Source organism: Conger conger, chromosome 1, assembly GCF_963514075.1.
Source record: "Conger conger chromosome 1, fConCon1.1, whole genome shotgun sequence".
NCBI lineage: Eukaryota > Metazoa > Chordata > Actinopteri > Anguilliformes > Congridae > Conger > Conger conger.
In genome coordinates, this window is record NC_083760.1 from 65,346,272 (window position 1) to 65,364,809 (window position 18,538).

General features: G+C 41.0%; 1 protein-coding gene across 1 annotated transcript in view; it reads right to left on the reverse strand.

Moving 5' to 3' along the window:
- LOC133110161 (CUB and sushi domain-containing protein 3-like) overlaps positions 1–18,538 on the reverse strand; it is a 317,158-nt gene that overhangs the window by 100,289 nt on the left and 198,331 nt on the right. Inside the window, 7 exon segments of the mRNA XM_061220063.1 lie at positions 41–157; positions 1,352–1,546; positions 2,486–2,673; positions 7,174–7,312; positions 9,375–9,566; positions 10,214–10,416; positions 13,102–13,228. Coding sequence (XP_061076047.1) covers positions 41–157; positions 1,352–1,546; positions 2,486–2,673; positions 7,174–7,312; positions 9,375–9,566; positions 10,214–10,416; positions 13,102–13,228 — 1,161 coding nt within the window.

The window sequence follows — 18,538 nt, forward strand, 5'->3', positions numbered from 1 at the left end:
CTCTAAAGCGCGGGATCCGGTGTACACGGACTGCCCTTACCGAACTCCCGGGGGACGGAGATGGCGTAGACGCAGCTGTGGCCCGCGGTGTAGTTTCGGGGGAAGTTGGGCGACAGGACCGTGCCCTCCGTCCCTGTGGACCGGCTTCCGCACGGAGCTGCGGACACAAAGGCAGGCACCGCGGCGTTTTAGCACCGGCTGGATGTGCTAATTAACAGCACGCTCTCTCACACTGCTGCTGTACGGGAGAGAAGGGGCTAAAGCACTCCCACCGGAAGGCAGGAAGACCTTCCCTTTTGATTATAATTCAAAGTGAAAAGAGACCATTAGACCGGATGTGCATGCTCAGTCATCAAAAAAACAACAACAACAAAAAAAACAACAGGTTGAAAAACAGCAATGAAACCATACCTGAGTCATCATTTGAAATGGCTTTGTTCTGTCAATTACCTCCATAAACATTTTTACAGAAGTACGTGCTGCCTCCTGCCAACAAAGGCTTTATGAATCATTTATAAAGAATTTTGCTGGAGTTGACCATTTGTTACTCGTTCATTTGATTGTATGTACATATTTAGACTCCTGTCGGGGGACAGATTACTAATGAAGCAGGTAACTTTCTCTTGATGTACGATCCTCCTCACACCGCAGAAGTGGCAGGTGGGCATGATGTCAGCAAAGAGAGCCTCGTTCATCAGGAGACCGACACGGCCTGCTACAGAAGGGCGGAATCAGGCACGGGGGAGCCGTGGTAGGGAAACGTATGGGGCTGGGCATCATTCTGCACGAACAGACAGCTCTGGCGCTGTTTAACGTGGGTATTGTTATTGCAGCGCTATACATTATGTAGCTGCGCATGGGAACTTCAACAGCTGCCGAGAAGAAAGAGCTTAAAAAGAGACGATTCTCCAGCTCCAGGTTAATTTATCTTTCAGGTTGATGTGAATGCACTTTAAGCTGACATGCGTGCACATAGTGTCCATGTGAATGCACTTTAAGCTGACATGTGTGCACATAGTGTCCATGTGAATGCCCTGTACCTGCACGTCTCTTACCCTAGCCCTGACAGCCTACAAAACGCTCCTCTTCTGGGGATGCTAGATGACACTGGGCGGGTGAGATACTCCAGTACAATTCCATAATTCTGCCCCGACCTGATTCCACCGGCCATTTGCTCCATCACAGTATCCACAGTATATCTCGGTGCTGTCTTTTACCCCAGAGCTCACCATCATCTAGTTCAGTTAATTACAGCCTTCATTGAAGCAGCTTGAAAGTGTTAATGGTCTAAAGAGCAGGGGAGATCCCCCCCCCCACCACCACCACAACCCCAAGAGTAGCGCGCCGTTACCTTGGCAACTGGGCCGGGCCCTGTTCCACTGGGGCCTGCCGTCGTCCCCCATCATGCAGGTGAGGGTGGAGTAGCCCTGCAGCACGTATCCAGGCGCGCAGCGGAACGTCACCGACGATCCCAGCTTGTAGTCGTTCCCCAGTCTGGTCCCGTTCATCACCCCGCCGGGATCGAAGCAGGACTCCCGCAGCTTGGCTTCGCGGGAACACAGCGGTAATTACCACACCAGCCAACGATGTCACACGCAGCGTGCTAACGGCGGAGGGGGAACGGGCTGCGGCACAAGCTGAGGGAGCGCTCGGGGGCGCCGCGCTAAGACGGAACGACGGCTGACATTCCAGTCACATAGGGCACCGTTGCATAATATTACTGACAACCGGAATCTGCGGCCGCCTCAAAGTAGAAAATGTTAATAGTTGTCAGCCGCTAAGCTTTTGTTGTTTATGTACCTTTCAACTCAAAAATCAATGTTTAATTATTTTTTGCTGCCTTCGATGACAATATACAATACTTAAATGTTACTTTCGATTTCTCCATTAATACAGTGATTGAAGATCCTTCTTAAATGTTTATTCAATCTCATCTTACAGTCATCCATTATAGTAATGGCAGCAAATTACTGCTGCTATATTAATGCTGCCGAAAGAAACCAGGTATTTATTGTATATAATTTCTCTAACCAAGCCTAACTAAGCGGATTAGGATTGAAGAATAAAACATGGATCATAATTGCCTGTTTTCAACAAATTTTAGCATATAGTATAAATGAAACACTCAAATGACTGATATATGCCCAAATAATTTTCAGTGACTTTCATTGCTTTATTAATTGCAATTCGTTTTTCTGGTTGAGTGAGCAAAGCACTGGGCTAAAGCAGAAGAGTGGAACAGAGGTAAATAGATGAAAGGTTCCACTCCCACAGATATGCAACAAAATCTATTCCCTGAGTAACACCATTACATCATTGCATTCTCTGTGCGAACATCAATTCTACTGTAGTAGCATTGACTTGTAAGTAACACGCTTGTCACATTAGCCCCCCCCCCCCCCCCCCCAGACAGTCAAACAGCAGGGCAGAGTTCCTCTAGAAGCACAGACTGTCGAGGCAAGCTATATGAAAGTCCTCTTCCCACCTTTGTACTCCAGGTGAAAGCCTGTGTAGCTGACGGAGCCGTCACTGCGGAAGGCCAGCTGCATGGCGTTGGAGGAGCTCTCGATCTTCTCGGGCAGCTTGCTGTCCTGGAAGCTGCCAATCAGGTGACTGCTGCTGTCTGGACCATCATAGATGTACAGGAAGTCGTAGTTGGGCTCGATGCTGAAGCTGGGAGGGCGAAAACAAAGAAACAAACTGAGGTCAGGTCGAGAGTCTGGTATTCTGACCACTGTTTCAGAACACTGCAAGAGTGTTAATATAATAAAGCATCGCACAGGAACTGCTGTGTTTTTACAGAAGGTAGTGATACACTGCAAGTTGTATTGTAGCTTCAAATTGGCATTTGTTTTCTGTACAATAGAATAACTCATTCAAATACACTTGAATATTCCAATGTCTAGAATATCTACACAGTAAAATGTCTCTTAAAGGGTTCATATGGTCCCTAACAGACTCATATGCATCCTGTTAGAGATTGAAACTGGCCATTTTACTGTGGGAGAATCTTTAAGAAATTGCCATGCTCGAGGCAGGCTTCCTGCCTTGTTTCACGCAAACACTTCAGAATAGGAAAGCCGACATGACTGAATATTTTCTGCCAGGAAGGAGCTATTGACAAAGACAGATATGACATGAATATGCAATTATCTGACATATGAATAATGATGGATTTGACAGTTTACTGCTTCCAGTTCTCTGTTGTTGGTAAGCATATGCAACAAGCATGTACAAATAAGCATATTGTTGAAAACGTAAGTGAATTCAAACTTATGGAAAAAGCCAACTGCTATCACCCCATCCACCACGCTGTACAAAGCGCTGTACAATTGATGCTTCTCATTCACCCATTCATACACACACTCACACACCAACGGCGATTGGCTGCCATGCAAGGCCGACCAGCTCGTCAGGAGCAAATGGGGGTTTTGGTGTCTTGCTCAGGGACACTTCGACACAGCCCGGGCGGGGGATCGAACTGGCAACCCTCTGACTGCCAGACAACTGCTCTTACTGCCTGAGCCATGTTGCCCCAAAGATTCGAATATTACACACTCATTAATTTACATACTATATTCTTGAATCGGCTAATACAAAGATATTGAAATCAATGAATGACAGAGAACCAGTTATGGTCCAATATGCTTGCAGCTCCTGCTTTCAAAACAAAATAAACGGGAAATAACATTGAAAAACAATTCTTATGTGGTAGAATCTCCTAATAAGAGAATATCTTGAACGAGTACAACATACCCAACTCTGATTTACTAAATGCTTGTATCTGCAAAACCACTTCACAAAGTTTGATTGCATTGCTTGTCTCTTTAATGTTCCATCAGCAAGGCTAAAAACAAAAGAAGATTGAGGTTTCACTGTTGAGGCTTCTTAGCCATTGAAAACTTTTTATTGCTATGGAGGTCATTAGAAATGCCGAGACACACATTTTAAATCTTTTTAAAACACATTATTTTAGACTTGCTGTTAATTCATTTTATTCTGCTGTGGTATTTATATTTTTTATTATTTTGCTATGCTGTCTTTTTAGAGCTGTGTACGTTACCTTAATCTTACCTTCATAGCACATCTTTATGTGCACAATCCACTCTTTTTAATTGTGTCTGCTGCCCTGAGCCAGCAGTGATCGTTCATATTTAGTATAGTTAATGTCCTTTTTGCCAAAATATTCACTGGGTGGTGTGCATTTACTTGTACTGGATTATATATGAGAAATTAAAAATCCATGCATATTAAACTGTCAGATTTCTGACCTTGAGGATGAAAAAATCTGAAAATGGATCAATTTTAAATCGATACAACATTACACGTAAACTATTTATTCATACAAAGAAAATCACATGCAAATCACACGTGACCACCCAACATCTGAAGAGCACATGAGAACTATTAAAATAATCCAACTGATAAAATGAAATTGTAGTTGTCACTTGAAAATGTGGAATCCCCATGTGAAGATTTTTATGTCATTTCATGTAATTTTCATTGAATGTGCAAATTGAACAAAAGCCAATCAAATGTGAACATATGTAATTCACATGTTAAGATGCATGGTTTTGTTCATAAGGGATGATATTTATTTAAAACATTTCAAAGATAATTCACAAATCAGGTCATAACTTTCAACTGAAAGAATAGATGAAAGAAAAAGTCTGAACCAAAAGGATATTTCACACCTCAATCTGGAAAAAGGCATTCCGCAATTGATTTACTCAGCAAAATAAACGGCTGGCTGCACTTGAGTTAAGTCTGCCTGTAGCTAAGTTATCAGCCGCATGCCTGACTGAAAGATGTTGAGCAGTCACATCAATAACACAGCCAGTGATTTGGGTTTAAAAAAGTGTTTACAAAGCTTATTCACCTTGCTCATTCTTATATTGTTCATTTTCACTCACCAGCTGTGCAAGAGAACTTGCACATTTTCACAAGATGCAGAATTTATTGTGTAATCCAATCATCTCGCTCTGTCTGTGCACTCATAGGAGTGTCATAGAGCTGATTTTACATTGCTGCTCATTCTCAAGGCACTCAGGAGGTAGGACTGTCCAGCTGAGCTAAAGAAAGGGCTAAGCATACTCTGCCTTCCACACCAACAGGCAATATTTCAGTTATAACCAAAACATCCTACTCCATTATTGTCACTGGTGTCTTCGCAGAGTAAAATGTCTAGTGCTGATGAGTCCAACATGGACCACACAGTATGTACTCTGAGACTTGATTTAATCCTTGTGTTGTCTTAAGGGTTTTAACAGCAGAGAAAACCCCCTAAATAATATTTTTCCTACTTGACATTTTATGACAAAGTTTGTAATGAGTGACAGGTTGTTTGTTCATGCAAAATATATTTGGGGTTTTAAATTCAATGAAGCTGCTTTATTTTAGGGGTTTAGTGAAGGCGGGTCATTTTTTACCCTTAGGACAAGGGGAGTATACAGAATGTTAAGAGTACACAAGGGTTAAAGCTGAACATTTCACTGAGCAATTACTGTTGCCACATTACTTTATCCCTGATACATGATGATGGCCTAAGTCTGGTTTAATTTCAGTCACATCACTGGCCAATGGCAGGGCAATTCATCCTCAACCAAGCCGTGGTCTTGACTCAGAAGCACTTGAGGTACTTCAAGGGCATGGGTTGAGTAATGAGACAATCGTAGCTGCAGGGGACCTTGCTCTGGAAGAGATGTTTCCACAGCGCTCTTGTGCAGTGGGCTCACATACTCCTCTGAGCTGCGTGACAGTTTACAGATCTGGCAGCAGTGTGGCAGGCTATGTTTCCGGCCTAGTCTGGCTTCTCAAAGGTACGGTTTCCAAGGAGAGAAACTGGACCTCAGATCTCTGGCACTGTACCCCATTGCCGTTTCAAGCTGCAGGCAGACAGCGGGTCATGCGTCAGGATTCTCTAGCTCCAATGCCGACAGCCAGCTCAGGCCCAGAGGAAATGTCACTTTCTGATGGAAGGTTCAGTAGAGAGCTAATTTTTCTTTTTTTTTGACAGTACAGATTTGAGGTGTTGGTAACTTTTAAACTGAGAGGCCTGGCAGCACATCAAAGAGGCCCCAGTAACTCAAGTCTGCCACTATGAGCTCCATCCTGTCTCAGCCTCTAAGCCTGCGCAGATATTTGCTGTTAGTCCCAACCTTGCGGCACAAATTTAACAAACTGTACAGCTGTTAAACAGGAAATACTTCCTGCTTTCTTTATCTTATCTTTATCTTAAGTGGAAGCATCATTAAACAGTAAAAAACTAGTTACACATAAATTTGGAGCTTAAAAAAATAAAAAAGTGGTCTTTTAACTCATCGCTCATTCTACAGTATTTGCAAGAATTTGTGAGTGGCACAACTGCAATTCATTGAAGTAACAGACCGAGAATAGGGATGGCATCTATAACACCTTTAACTTACTAATTGCAAGAATAGCACTAATAATCCATTGTTACAATCTCACATACAGTACACCCAACCATCAATCACTAACACAATGTTCTAAAACATGTAATGGCCGTTATATTATGAGTGGCATAAGATCCTATGGCTAATGCAAACCAAATTGTATTGAGTGGTTGCAATATAAATGTACGTCTACGCATCAGAGATGCATGATGTAGAACAGGGGAGGTGGGCAATTCTGGTCCTGGAGGGTATGCAGGTTTTTCTTTCCACCAATTACCCTGGCTAAATGAGATAATTGAGCTAATTGTGCTAATTGAGCTATGGACACAAACACTTGTTCACTTGTAGATTAGATCACAGTAAAATCTTTTATATGCGGAAACAAGAACTGTCTTCAGCTGCCATTCATGTGCTTATCAACAATTATAGCTAAAATGTCAGATAATGTCAGCAGAAATGTTAGGGCTAATTATGTAATTAAGGCCATGAGTTGGCATGAAAAACAGAAACAGATACGGCCCTCGTTGCCTAAGTCTGATACTTTTATATATATTATTATATGCCACATAAAATATAGTGTTTCAAATTCAAATTCAAATTAAATCTTCAGATACATTTTAGACATTGAACCAAAATCTATACATCAGAGAATGCTGGTAATACATTCTTATGCTTTTAGACACACTTCATAATGTGTTCAATTGTTATATAAAAGATTTAAGAAACAAAGAATGGAAAGGTTGAGGAAATCTCACATTACCTGATGAAGGCCAGGGATATGACATAGTCAGCATTGACGGCGATAAGCCAGTCGCAGTCCTTGCTATGAGGGTAGGGGTGAGGGAAGTTCGGGGACAGGATGAACCCTGAAGAATCTGTCAGATTTCCCCCACAGGGTGCTGTGGAGAGAAACACACGCATTGAGAAAACAGCAGACACACACAGACACACACCCACACACACAGACACACACACACACACACACACACCCACACACACACAGACACACACCTAAACACAGACACACACCCACACACACAGACACACACACACACACACAGACACACACACACACACACAGACACATACACACACACACACACACAGACACACACACACACACAGACAGACAGACAGACACACACACACACACACACACATACACACACACACAGTACCTATGACTTTCGGTCATACGTACAGTGAAGGTCCTGACATTATAATGCTGATGCTGAACAATAGAGGCTCATACTATCATGATCATTTTTCACCCATCCATCCATATATCCATTATCTAACCTGCTTATTCCTGCTCAGGGTCATGGGAGAGGGGGCTGGAGCTTATCCCAGCACGTATTGGGCAAAAAGCAAGTCCATCTCAGGGCACATACGCCATTCCCTCACACACATACCTACGGGCAGTTTCTCCAGTTAACTACATGGGGAGAACAAATGCCACACAGAAAGGCCCCAGCTGGGCTTTGAGCCAAGGACTGCTGTGAGGAACCAGTTATCCAATACAGCACCATTCCGCTTGCCATTCCATCTCCTGCTTCTTCTCCTTTTCTTATTTTCTTATTATTATTATTACATGTATTATTGCTATTACAGATGCTGTTGTGTTTCTCACAAGTTCTGATTCATTCATATTCATTCAATTCATACATATCAGTAATTTTGCCTTAAGGGAACAATATAAGATACTAGGTTATTATTTAAAATAGATTTTCTTTAATGGCATCCTTGTGTAAGATTGCAATTGAGCTTTTTCAGGTAACTACATTTTGAAATTGGTTGTGATTTGTAAATGAACATAATTATTTTTTCTTAAATTACAAGTTCATGTTCTATAACACTACTTCGGATTTGCTAGCATGAACGTTTTTCAAATGCAATGTTCCAATGCTATTTTAAATGTAATATTAATTTATTTAGGGTTGCATAACATTGTGTTATGAAACATTATCGCACTTTACAGGAGGTGTTGCTGAGACTGTGACTAAAACAAGAAAACAAAAAGTTTGACTTTTGTTTAAAAATGACAAATGTTAGCCAGTCCCATAACTGCATCATCCTTCATCAAATCATAACTGCAGCGATAGTGTGCAAGCTCTCTGAAATGCGTGTGTATAATTCGCAATGTTACAGAAATGTTTCTATTCATAGAAAGAAATTCTATTAATTTCCTGACTGGAAATTAAATTGCCCCCAACCTCGCAATACACTGCAGCGCCACTTATCCAGCAAGCACACAGACAGTGGGGGCCTGATTAACCACAGCTGTAGCCGTTGTGTGATGAGGCCCGGCCTACCCTATCAGACGAGTACCTCTGTCCCTAGGTGACACTGCAGCCAACAGTGTGACATCCCACTGAAGCCTGCTGCCAAATATCTGACTCTGGATGCCCAAAACAATACAACAATTTTCAATTCATCTTCGACGTTCAGAGCAAAAATGTAATTCAAGTCCTAAAGAACCCTGCTCAATTAAATATCCCCATAACTAGGGGCAGTGGTGCGATGCACATCCCTGACTGCTTTCTCAAAATGGTTTCTGTATGTTAGTTCATAACACTGGCCTCCAGAACCAGCTTTTTGCACATAGAAATTGCTGACAAATACCCATGCTTATTATTCATGTGTGATCAGGGCTTCTGATTACAGCCAATGCAAACCATCCATCAGGATGTCATATTTATCATAGGTTCTTGACAGCCACTTTACACTCTGCTGGTGGGAGGAGCAGCACCTGAGCAACGTCTTGCATCCCTGAGGTAAACAAGTCCAAAGAGGCTATTAAGAAACAAGACAATAATATATCTATTGATTGGATGGAAGGTGCAAGGTGCTAAGCTTTGAAATCCCTGTGGCATTATGCAGAGGTTTCTTCAGGAGACCAGATAAACAAATAAACTGCTCCAAGATATCCCATGGTCAAACAGGACCAGTTTTAAAACTCACCTATGCAGACAGGAGGACTTGGCTGCCAGTAGTATCGGTTATCGACTTGAATGCATGCGATCTTTGCTTCTCCTTGAAGCTCATACCCCGGGTCACAGAGAAAGGTCACGGTGTCACCAGGTTCCTTCCCATCACCATAGCGACTGCCATTCATTGGCACGCCAGGGTCTCGGCAGGCTGTTGCTACTGAACCTGGGATGGCACGACAACATTAGCTACAGCAGTGCATTGTGGGTAACAATATAATTAAAGGTTCTGTTTGCTGTAGTGAGGATGCAAGAAAGGTCATTTGTATAGTTGTATTTACATTGACAGTATTCATTGTTTTGCTCAGCAAACTTTACACTGACTTAAAAAGGGTATTCAGTGACTTCTTGGTGATATTGCGCCTTACTATTCTTGAGATGCATACTGATGTTCTTCACTTCTATAAGTCGCTGACTGATTGAACTGTAATGTAATGTATTAACGGCAGAAATCTTTGGCAGGAAGCACATTACTGAATACTTCAAGAATAGCTTCAGAATTACTTAGTCTGTGAAATGAAATGAGTGTAAGGAGCACGTAATTGGTTGTAGATTTCAGTAGGCACATTTGTGTCATGTTCTGTAAATGCTCATAAGCTAGAATGTGTTCTTCTCAGTGTTTGTGCATGTTTTACTAGTGCACTGACAATGAATAGAATTAGCTGCTTTGAGTTTTGGCGGAGGGCACATGCACTTTCTTGAATCCACAGGTTCAGCAAAAAGCACAATTCACTCACATATGGCAATGGAGAAAAATAGAAAAATTCATCTATTGAAGTAGCTTTTTCACAGTTTTCCGGTCGAGAGACTCACTGGAGAACTCAATGGCGAAGCCGGACTTGCTGATGTAGAAGTCAGTCTCAAAGTGGATGGTGACCAGGTTGAGAGTGCTGTGGACTCTTTCCGGGAGCAGGGATCCGCTCACCTCCCGCAGGAGCATTTCGTTCTCCACTGGCCCATCCCAAATGCGCAAAATGTCATGGGATGCCTCCGTATCGAATGCCAAGAACTGGAGGCTGGGTGGGAGTGGGAAAAGAAGACATATTGAGCTGGAAAGCGAGGGCTCTCCAGGGACAGTGCAACAAGAAGGCTCCATCACATGGCTGTGAATGAAGTGAGAAATAACCATCTCTGTGATTACTCGAATAAATAGGTGACTAATGACTAACAACCGAAGAAGGTAATAATTATCATTGACCACATCTGTTGCTACAATAAGCCAGGCAAGAGAGAAGGCTCTAAGGTGTATTATTGATGTACAGTGAGGTGTACCATGAAATTACCTCTTAATTGCGAACATGTGGTTGTGACTTCACTGTCAGTATGTGTTTAAAGTTGGCAGCAAGAAAAAGTGAAATTCAAAGAATTTCGACTATCGACCCACTTCACCTCCAAAAAGGGTTCCCTCCGCATTAGCAGCATTTATTAGCTAATAGGAACACTATTCGTCTTGGAACTTTGGAAGTTTACAGCTACAATTATAGCATTCTGTTTGTTTTATTACAATGTAAGCCTGGGATTATATCATTAACAGGGCAAGGCCAGTTTGTCCTTTCATAAATGAAATTTCAATTTGGCACCACAGCCAAAATATACGACAACAACAACAAAGAAAGGCTGCAATTATGATGCCAATTTACATTCTGTGAAGACACAATCGTACGCAATGCAAACAAAAATCAAGAAAAAGACAGTATGTGATTGGAACACAGTTAACTTCATTTATACAATGTCACCTTGTAGGCAAAAAATCAGGACATTTAATCAAGTGCAAGATACCTTGGATGCCATTATACTTAGATAATGAAACTGGAAACACTGCTAGCAGGCTACCTGGAACATATACTACAGTAGATAAGTTGGATGGACATCTAGCCACTGAACTAGCTATCCAACATCTAATAGAAGCTATAGCACACACACATTTACACATTTATCTGTGTATACTTATGCCACTGTATACAGTTACTGTACAAATGGTCTCTTCATGGGCACCTATTAACTTCTGCTGTACTATTATTTTTTCTAAGAAAACTGGATCAGTGTACAACATGCATTTATAAATGGTTTTAAATTGGGAGAACCCTTAGGTTAATACTTTGAAAAGGCGGAAAGGTCATTTCAAATTAGGCCATACTCAAAGTGCTTAATACAATTATGGACATTGCACACAGTATTATTAAGTATACGGGACTTCTACTGACTCGTTTTATGCAGCCAGTGTCCATCATTTAAGTAGATCCAATGATTTGGGTTTTTGAGCACATGTTGAAACTGACATGGTGGGTAGTTCATTTTTGAAGGGCATTGCGGCCAAAATCCAGGGCAACCACTGCACTGGACTGTGCCTTGGGCTGATTCCTGCCCTGGTAATCTTTTAGGAATATGCAGAAAATTGTGTCAAGCATTGATATACCTATTTGTCTACTGACTGTTATTCATTCTAGATAGCAAAGACAGTGGCAGTTGCCAATATTATTGTTTCAAACTAAATCATTCCTCAAACTTGAGGACTGAGAGTAGAGTTGTCCATCACTCAGCATAATGGCAGGTGGTAAGACGATTTTCAAATGTTTTTGGATACAATGGAAAAGTTTTACTTTATTGATCACATTTAAAAAGTTGGTCATAAAGTGGACTCGACCACCAGAGCATCACTAAGTGTTTCATAGTCTCCCTATGGAGTGATACTGTAGCCCCAGATTGCACCGATTCCCTCTACTGGGTCCTGCCACAGCTACCTAGGTATAGGGCCAGGATATGATCTATCTGCGAGAGGCACTATGAGTATAAAACAAGACCGTAATGAAAATCCTGCAAATGCAAGCCTAAGGCAGGAATTCTAATCTTTTTTTTTTTTTTTGGTATTATTTTAAGCTGAATTTCAAGACACGTACCGTTTGGGTGGTGAGAAACCGCTCCTGGACATGTTTCTAGGCTCCAGGACAAGAAAGTAAACCCTTGACTTCAAATCTATTTGTGATGGCGAGCCGCAGAACTGGTCTGATTGTTTGTTCTCAAGGTTATGCTGCCTCACCTCGGCACAGCAAACTCGAAACAGAATACATAAAGAGGATGTCTTTAAGCCCGGCGTCCCCCAGGCCTCTGACGCATATGATGCGTGGAATGGAAAGGAGCTAATGCAGAGACCGTGCAAAAAAAAAAGACACCCCTTGAAATTCTCCTCCTTCAATTCTTTGCTCCGATTCCACCCACTCGTCCCTCCGCGCCCTCCCCTGATAGACGCCGAAACTGACATTCTCTTTCATTGTTTTCTTTTGCGGAACTCGCCTCAGGTTCTTCCCCAAGACTGGGGAGCCTTCAGAGAATTGTCCTGCATCTCTTAAACCCATCCCACTTCAAAATAACAGTGCTCATACCTTACATATATATAGGTTAGATATGTTAGATATGCTTTTAAGGAATGAATGCGTGACAAACGCGGAGACCATATGGCAGATAACTGAGAGTTTTTATGTGCGCTTGCCGGTTGGATGTTTTCATGTTTCCCTGTGATATAGGCTCCGTGCCATATGTCACTCTGGCTGCAGCCAGTCATGGAAATCAGTCAGACATTAATCTGGGAAATCACCCAAGCCTACCAGACAGGCAATTAGATCAATGCCTTTTTTCAAACTAGCAGCGAAGCGAGACGTCCCTTTGATTTAAAGGCGTCGCATGCGTGCACGTGTCATGCGTACCTGACGATGTTCCCTGGCTCCACCTCGATGACCCAGGTACAGCGCAGGTTGTTGTCGTAGGGAAACGGGTAACCAGGGGACAGGATGCTCCCTGATGACTCTGCTTTGAAAGTACCGCCACACTCCGCTGTGAGGGAATAAGATATGATATTAGGGACCAGCTTGCTGTAGACCTACCCCAACAACCAGTCTTTGAGATGCTGAAACCCCATAAGAAAGGTACCCTGGCTCTATGCATGCCCACACTCTGTCAGCTGGACTGGAGAAAAAACACCACAGAGAACACCAAACGTGAGAATAAATCACTTTGTCAGGCCCTCGTGGCAAAAATGGAGCTACAGATACAGAAATTGACATGACTTTAAGCCTTTTGTGATTATCCTAAGTTCAGTCTCCCTGGCAAAGCTTCCCCTTAAGACTCCATTCACAATTCTCAGATCAAGTGAAAGACAACAATATAAGAGAGAACATGTTAGGATTTGTTATTAAAAAAAAAAAATTATTTATGAAAAAGCATGTATCATGCCATTTTTGTTTCTTCCCTCCCAACTAAAAAAAAAAAAGGCTTTTAATTATGTTTCATTATATTTCATTTTAATCCCATTTGTATTATCTTATTGGATTTATTGTTTTATTTATTTTATTTATTTATTGTATTACTGTGGTTGGGAGTGGACTGGAGGGGAGGTTTTCTATAAATTATGTATGGAGTATCCCTTTTACTATTCTGTTTTCTTACTTCTGTAAATCAATTTGTATAAAAAGTGCTATAAAACCCCCCCCAAAAAACCAATTTATTTTCCTTTTTGTCTATTTTCCCAAATCAATGACAACTGAGGACTCTTCTAAAAACTATGAACCCTTACAAGCACTTTTTTTCATGACAACTACAGATATTCTACTTCATAAAATATATTTAACTCTATGTTCCTCTTATATTCTGTATGAATCTACGATAATTCAATTCCAGTAATAGGACTTACTGTAGAAGTATGTTATTGCTGTGTTAGCTATGGATTTTCAATACATGGTGGCCATGTCATTTCCTAATGTTATTACAGTACAATCTCAGCAATACTATCCTCATGTAGCTTACCCCATTATGCCCTACCAAACTCATTATAAAATACATATTTATTTATTATTTGCTTACATTAAACAGAAACAGTAAATTACACCTCCCTCTCTATAACTACATGGTAATCCATCAAAAATCACCTAGCTTTCGAAGGACCCAGAATAAGGAAACAGAAAATGGCACTTTGTTGTGTACTCATGTTTTAATGTATGGCATGACACAGTGATGCATTTGTTTTCTAACAGTAGTAGAAGCAGGTTGATTTGAGTTGGATATTCACAAACCACCTGCCTGTCAGCAGATTGCTGTTCGGGGCTCTCACTGAAGTCTTTCATGACACACTAAGAGCTGCTAACTTCCTTTGAAGCCATAATGCGACCTGCATTCCCTACTATCCTACTGTAATGCCTTTCTTGGTCAGTAGCTTTCAGTACATGCAATCTTCCTTTATTACACTTAAAATTGTTGAGAGTAATCTTTGAGAGGGAAAACAAATTGTATTTATTTATTTATTATGAACAGCAAAATACAGATTTGACAGTTATTTTTGTGCTACGTGCTTTAGTTAATCACATCAAGCCCACGTTTCAATATTGGAGCATCACATTAAATTGGAAGCCAACTCCAAATGTGTGAATCATAGGAATATGCAAGTTATCAGGGGCGCAAGCTGTCCATGGGGGAGGCGGAAAATGAAATAAGGGGCATTTCTTTGCACATTAAAGGTACAATAGGTAAGATCTTTGTGTTAAATCATTGTTACAAGACCATTTTAAAACCCTTCCTATCTCACCGAGCATTTTATTAGGAACATTTTTACGTTATTACATATACTACATATAAGTCATTATCTAATCAGCCAATTGTGTAACAGCAGTGAAATGCATACAATCATGTAGATACGAGTCAGGAGCTTCAGTTAATGTTCACATCAACCATCAGAATGGGGAAAATATGTGATCTAAGTAACTTTGACCATGGAATGATTGTTGGTTGCAGACAGGGTGGTTTGATTATCTCTACAGTTTGCAAAGAACAAAAAAAAGAAGAAAAAAAAAGTGAGCAGCAGTTCTGCAGACAGAAACGCCTTGTTAATGAAAGGCATCAGAGGAGAAGGGCCAGACAGGTCAAAGCTGACCGGAAGGTGACAGTAACGCAAATAATCACAAAGTGGTATGCAGAAGAGCATCTCTGAACACAACGCATCACAACTCTAAGAGGATAGGCTACAGCAGCAGAAGTCTAAAAGGATAAATAAAGTGCTCACTGAGTGTATATATACTCAATATATTCCAAACATTTTATGGCTGTACAATAATCCTAGCTCGTTGGCTGGAAATTGGTTTAAATTGCCACAGCCAATGGTCTGGGGTTCAACGTCAGCATGTTCACAGAGAATGCAATGCAATTCCTCCCTTGGCCGTTAGAAGTCCAAAATGAACTATTTTACCTTTCAATACAATTGTTGAAAAACACACACTCTTTTTTTAAATTCTTTTTTTAATAAAGATGGGGCAGAGAAGATGATCCAATGGTCCGCAAAAAAGCCAGAGAGAGGGTATAATTCGGAAGACCAGCATTAAAAAGTAAAAGATCTGCATCTATGCAATGAGAGTAGACTAGAAATACTGTTAGGCTAGAGTAACGTAAAAGTTCATTGCAGAGGTTCGTTCTGCAGGCTTGAGTGCAAAGTAATTTAATAGCTTCAACAATGGGATGAAAATATTCAATTTAAGCCCCCTGGAGAGACAGACTAGCCCAGGTTCACACAAGGTTCGCAATTATTACTGTTTCTCCTGATCACTTCATTAACTCATTTAAATGGCTGTCCACAAAATATATGGGCTGGAATTGCAGCACATATTAATAAACTAAGTGACATTAGCATACATCCTCATCTGCATATCTACTTGGCAAACAACGCACTGTTCAATTAGGCTTGAATAACAAAATTTAGAGCACATTTTATTAATCGTAACATTATGAATTTTCTGATATCAATTAGAAACACCCCATTACAATAACCACCTTCTTCCATGCAAGCACAGCTTAAAATATATTTCACAAATGTACCGGGAGTGAAAGAAGGGTTCTAAGATATGATAAGGTACCAAGGGTAATAAATGCCCTTTATTCATTTCAGTTATTCTAAAGGCAAGCTTTATGATCCATGAAAAAGCTTCTTTTTTTCAACTTAGGCCATAAAATATGATTCATACTTTAATGGATGGCCCACTTCACTTTTCTGAAAACAAATAAAAAATAAACTTGTGAGATGATTAATTAGCATTATTTGTAAGCAAAACATGGCATACTTTGCTTTTTAATGCGCTGTCCACTTTCTCTGGATTTGAGTGGACACCCTGTACTTTCTCCGTGTGCAGCTATGTTTGGGCCACTGATTGATTTAAGGACACACTTGTGGTGTTGTTATGCAAAGTCATGCTGTCACTCACAACTCCTCTCTTAGATGTGAATATGGCTGCTTGAAAACGCTTAAAAAAGCATTCTGCCTGGTGCTCCAGATTTCACCTTATCTTTGTGCTTGTTTTATTCACATGTTCACAGTCGAAACCAAAGAGCCTGCAACTTCAAACATCGCCGCTGCTGTTGTTTTGATGGCTAGAGATACCATAGCCTATTTTGCTTCCTATATTTTGGGCGAGTTGATGGGATCTATATCAATTCATCTATTTCCCAGCTGAATATCAGTGTTATACGCAACTTTTGCGGATCGGTATAGACACCTCGCAACAAAGCTGAGCTGAATGTTACAATAGAGACAACTGCATTTTCAAATGCACCACAAACAAAAACTTTTAAAACAACATAACTTTGCTTTGTTATTTGTTCAATAATAACTGAAGTAAACATGCTTTTCATCAGCAGCATAGTCCACTTTCCTAAAATTAATTGTCAAGGCTTATAGCAGATACACTTAAAAACATCACTTAAGTGGTATCACGTTCACCATACCATAAATATTGTAGAAATTATATAACTGGGTACCTAGTAAACTTTGTCTGCCAATTTATTTCTAAGTAGCACTATTCAAATAAATTTTAATTCACTCATTTTTCCAAGGGTGCATAATTATCACTTATGTATGGATAGGCTGCTGTATGCCAGGAATGCAATTTTTATGTGAAAACTTTAACAAATCTAAAGTAACTTGAAGCAGTTCCCCTCTATCTTAATTAATTAATTTCCCTCTATCTAGTACTAGACTTGAATTTAGGAATAATCTTGTACTGTTTTGATATTTTTTTTCTGTCTTAATCTAGGAATTAATTTGAGTAATTAACTGATTTGTACATTGAACACTTAAAAATTAACAATTAAATTAACAATTGATAATTGTGGAGATTTCTTGTCTACCAATTAAATAGAAAAAATTTAAATTCTGGGGCTGTATATTTGGTTAAAGCCCCACACTGTGGTGAACAGATCCAATTCCGACCGTGCCAGGGCCGGCTGTGGCCTGCACCATGGGGTGACACGCAACTGGTCTCTGCAGCACCCGAGGAGGGAGGGTTCAGCCAGATAGGGCTCCGTATTCATGGCTGCTGGTGGAGCAGGGACCCATAGGTCACGGTAAAGCTACTTTTGGAAGGCCTTCCTCAGTCTCTGCTCTGTGTGAGCTTAGCTGTAGCCTGCAGTGGGGAAAGAAGCAGACTACACCCCACTGAATCAGCAGTGGGGAAAGAAGCAGACTACACCCCACTGAATCAGCATTGGGGAAAGAAGCAGACTACACCCCACTGAATCAGCATTGGGGAAAGAAGCAGACTACACCCCACTGAATCAGCAGAGCGGAAAGAAGCAGACTGCGTCCCACTGAATCAGCAGAGTGGAAAGAAGCAGACTGCATCCCCCTGAATCAGCAGTGGGGAAAGAAGCAGACTAGACTCCACTGAATCAGCAGTGGGGAAAGAAGCAGACTACGCCCCACTGAATCAGCAGTGGAGAATGAAGCAGACTACGCCCCACTGAGTTTGCAGTGGAGAAAGAAGCAGACTACACCCCACTGAGTTTGCAGTGGGGAAAGAAGCAGACTACACCCCACTGAATCAGTAGTGGGGAAAGAAGCAGACTACACCCCACTGAATCAGCAGTGGGGAAAGAAGCAGACTACGCCCCACTGAGTTTGCAGCGGGGAAAGAAGCAGACTACGCTCCCCTGAATCATCAGCGGGGAAAGCTGATTGACCATTTCAAATTGGGCTGGGAATTGGACAGACCAAATTTATAATAAATAAATAAATAAAATACATAAATACATGTAATTACTTTAACGATTAAACTTGAAATATACTATTTCTAATATTTTACCATGTATCCACCTAGGTTGGACCTCCAT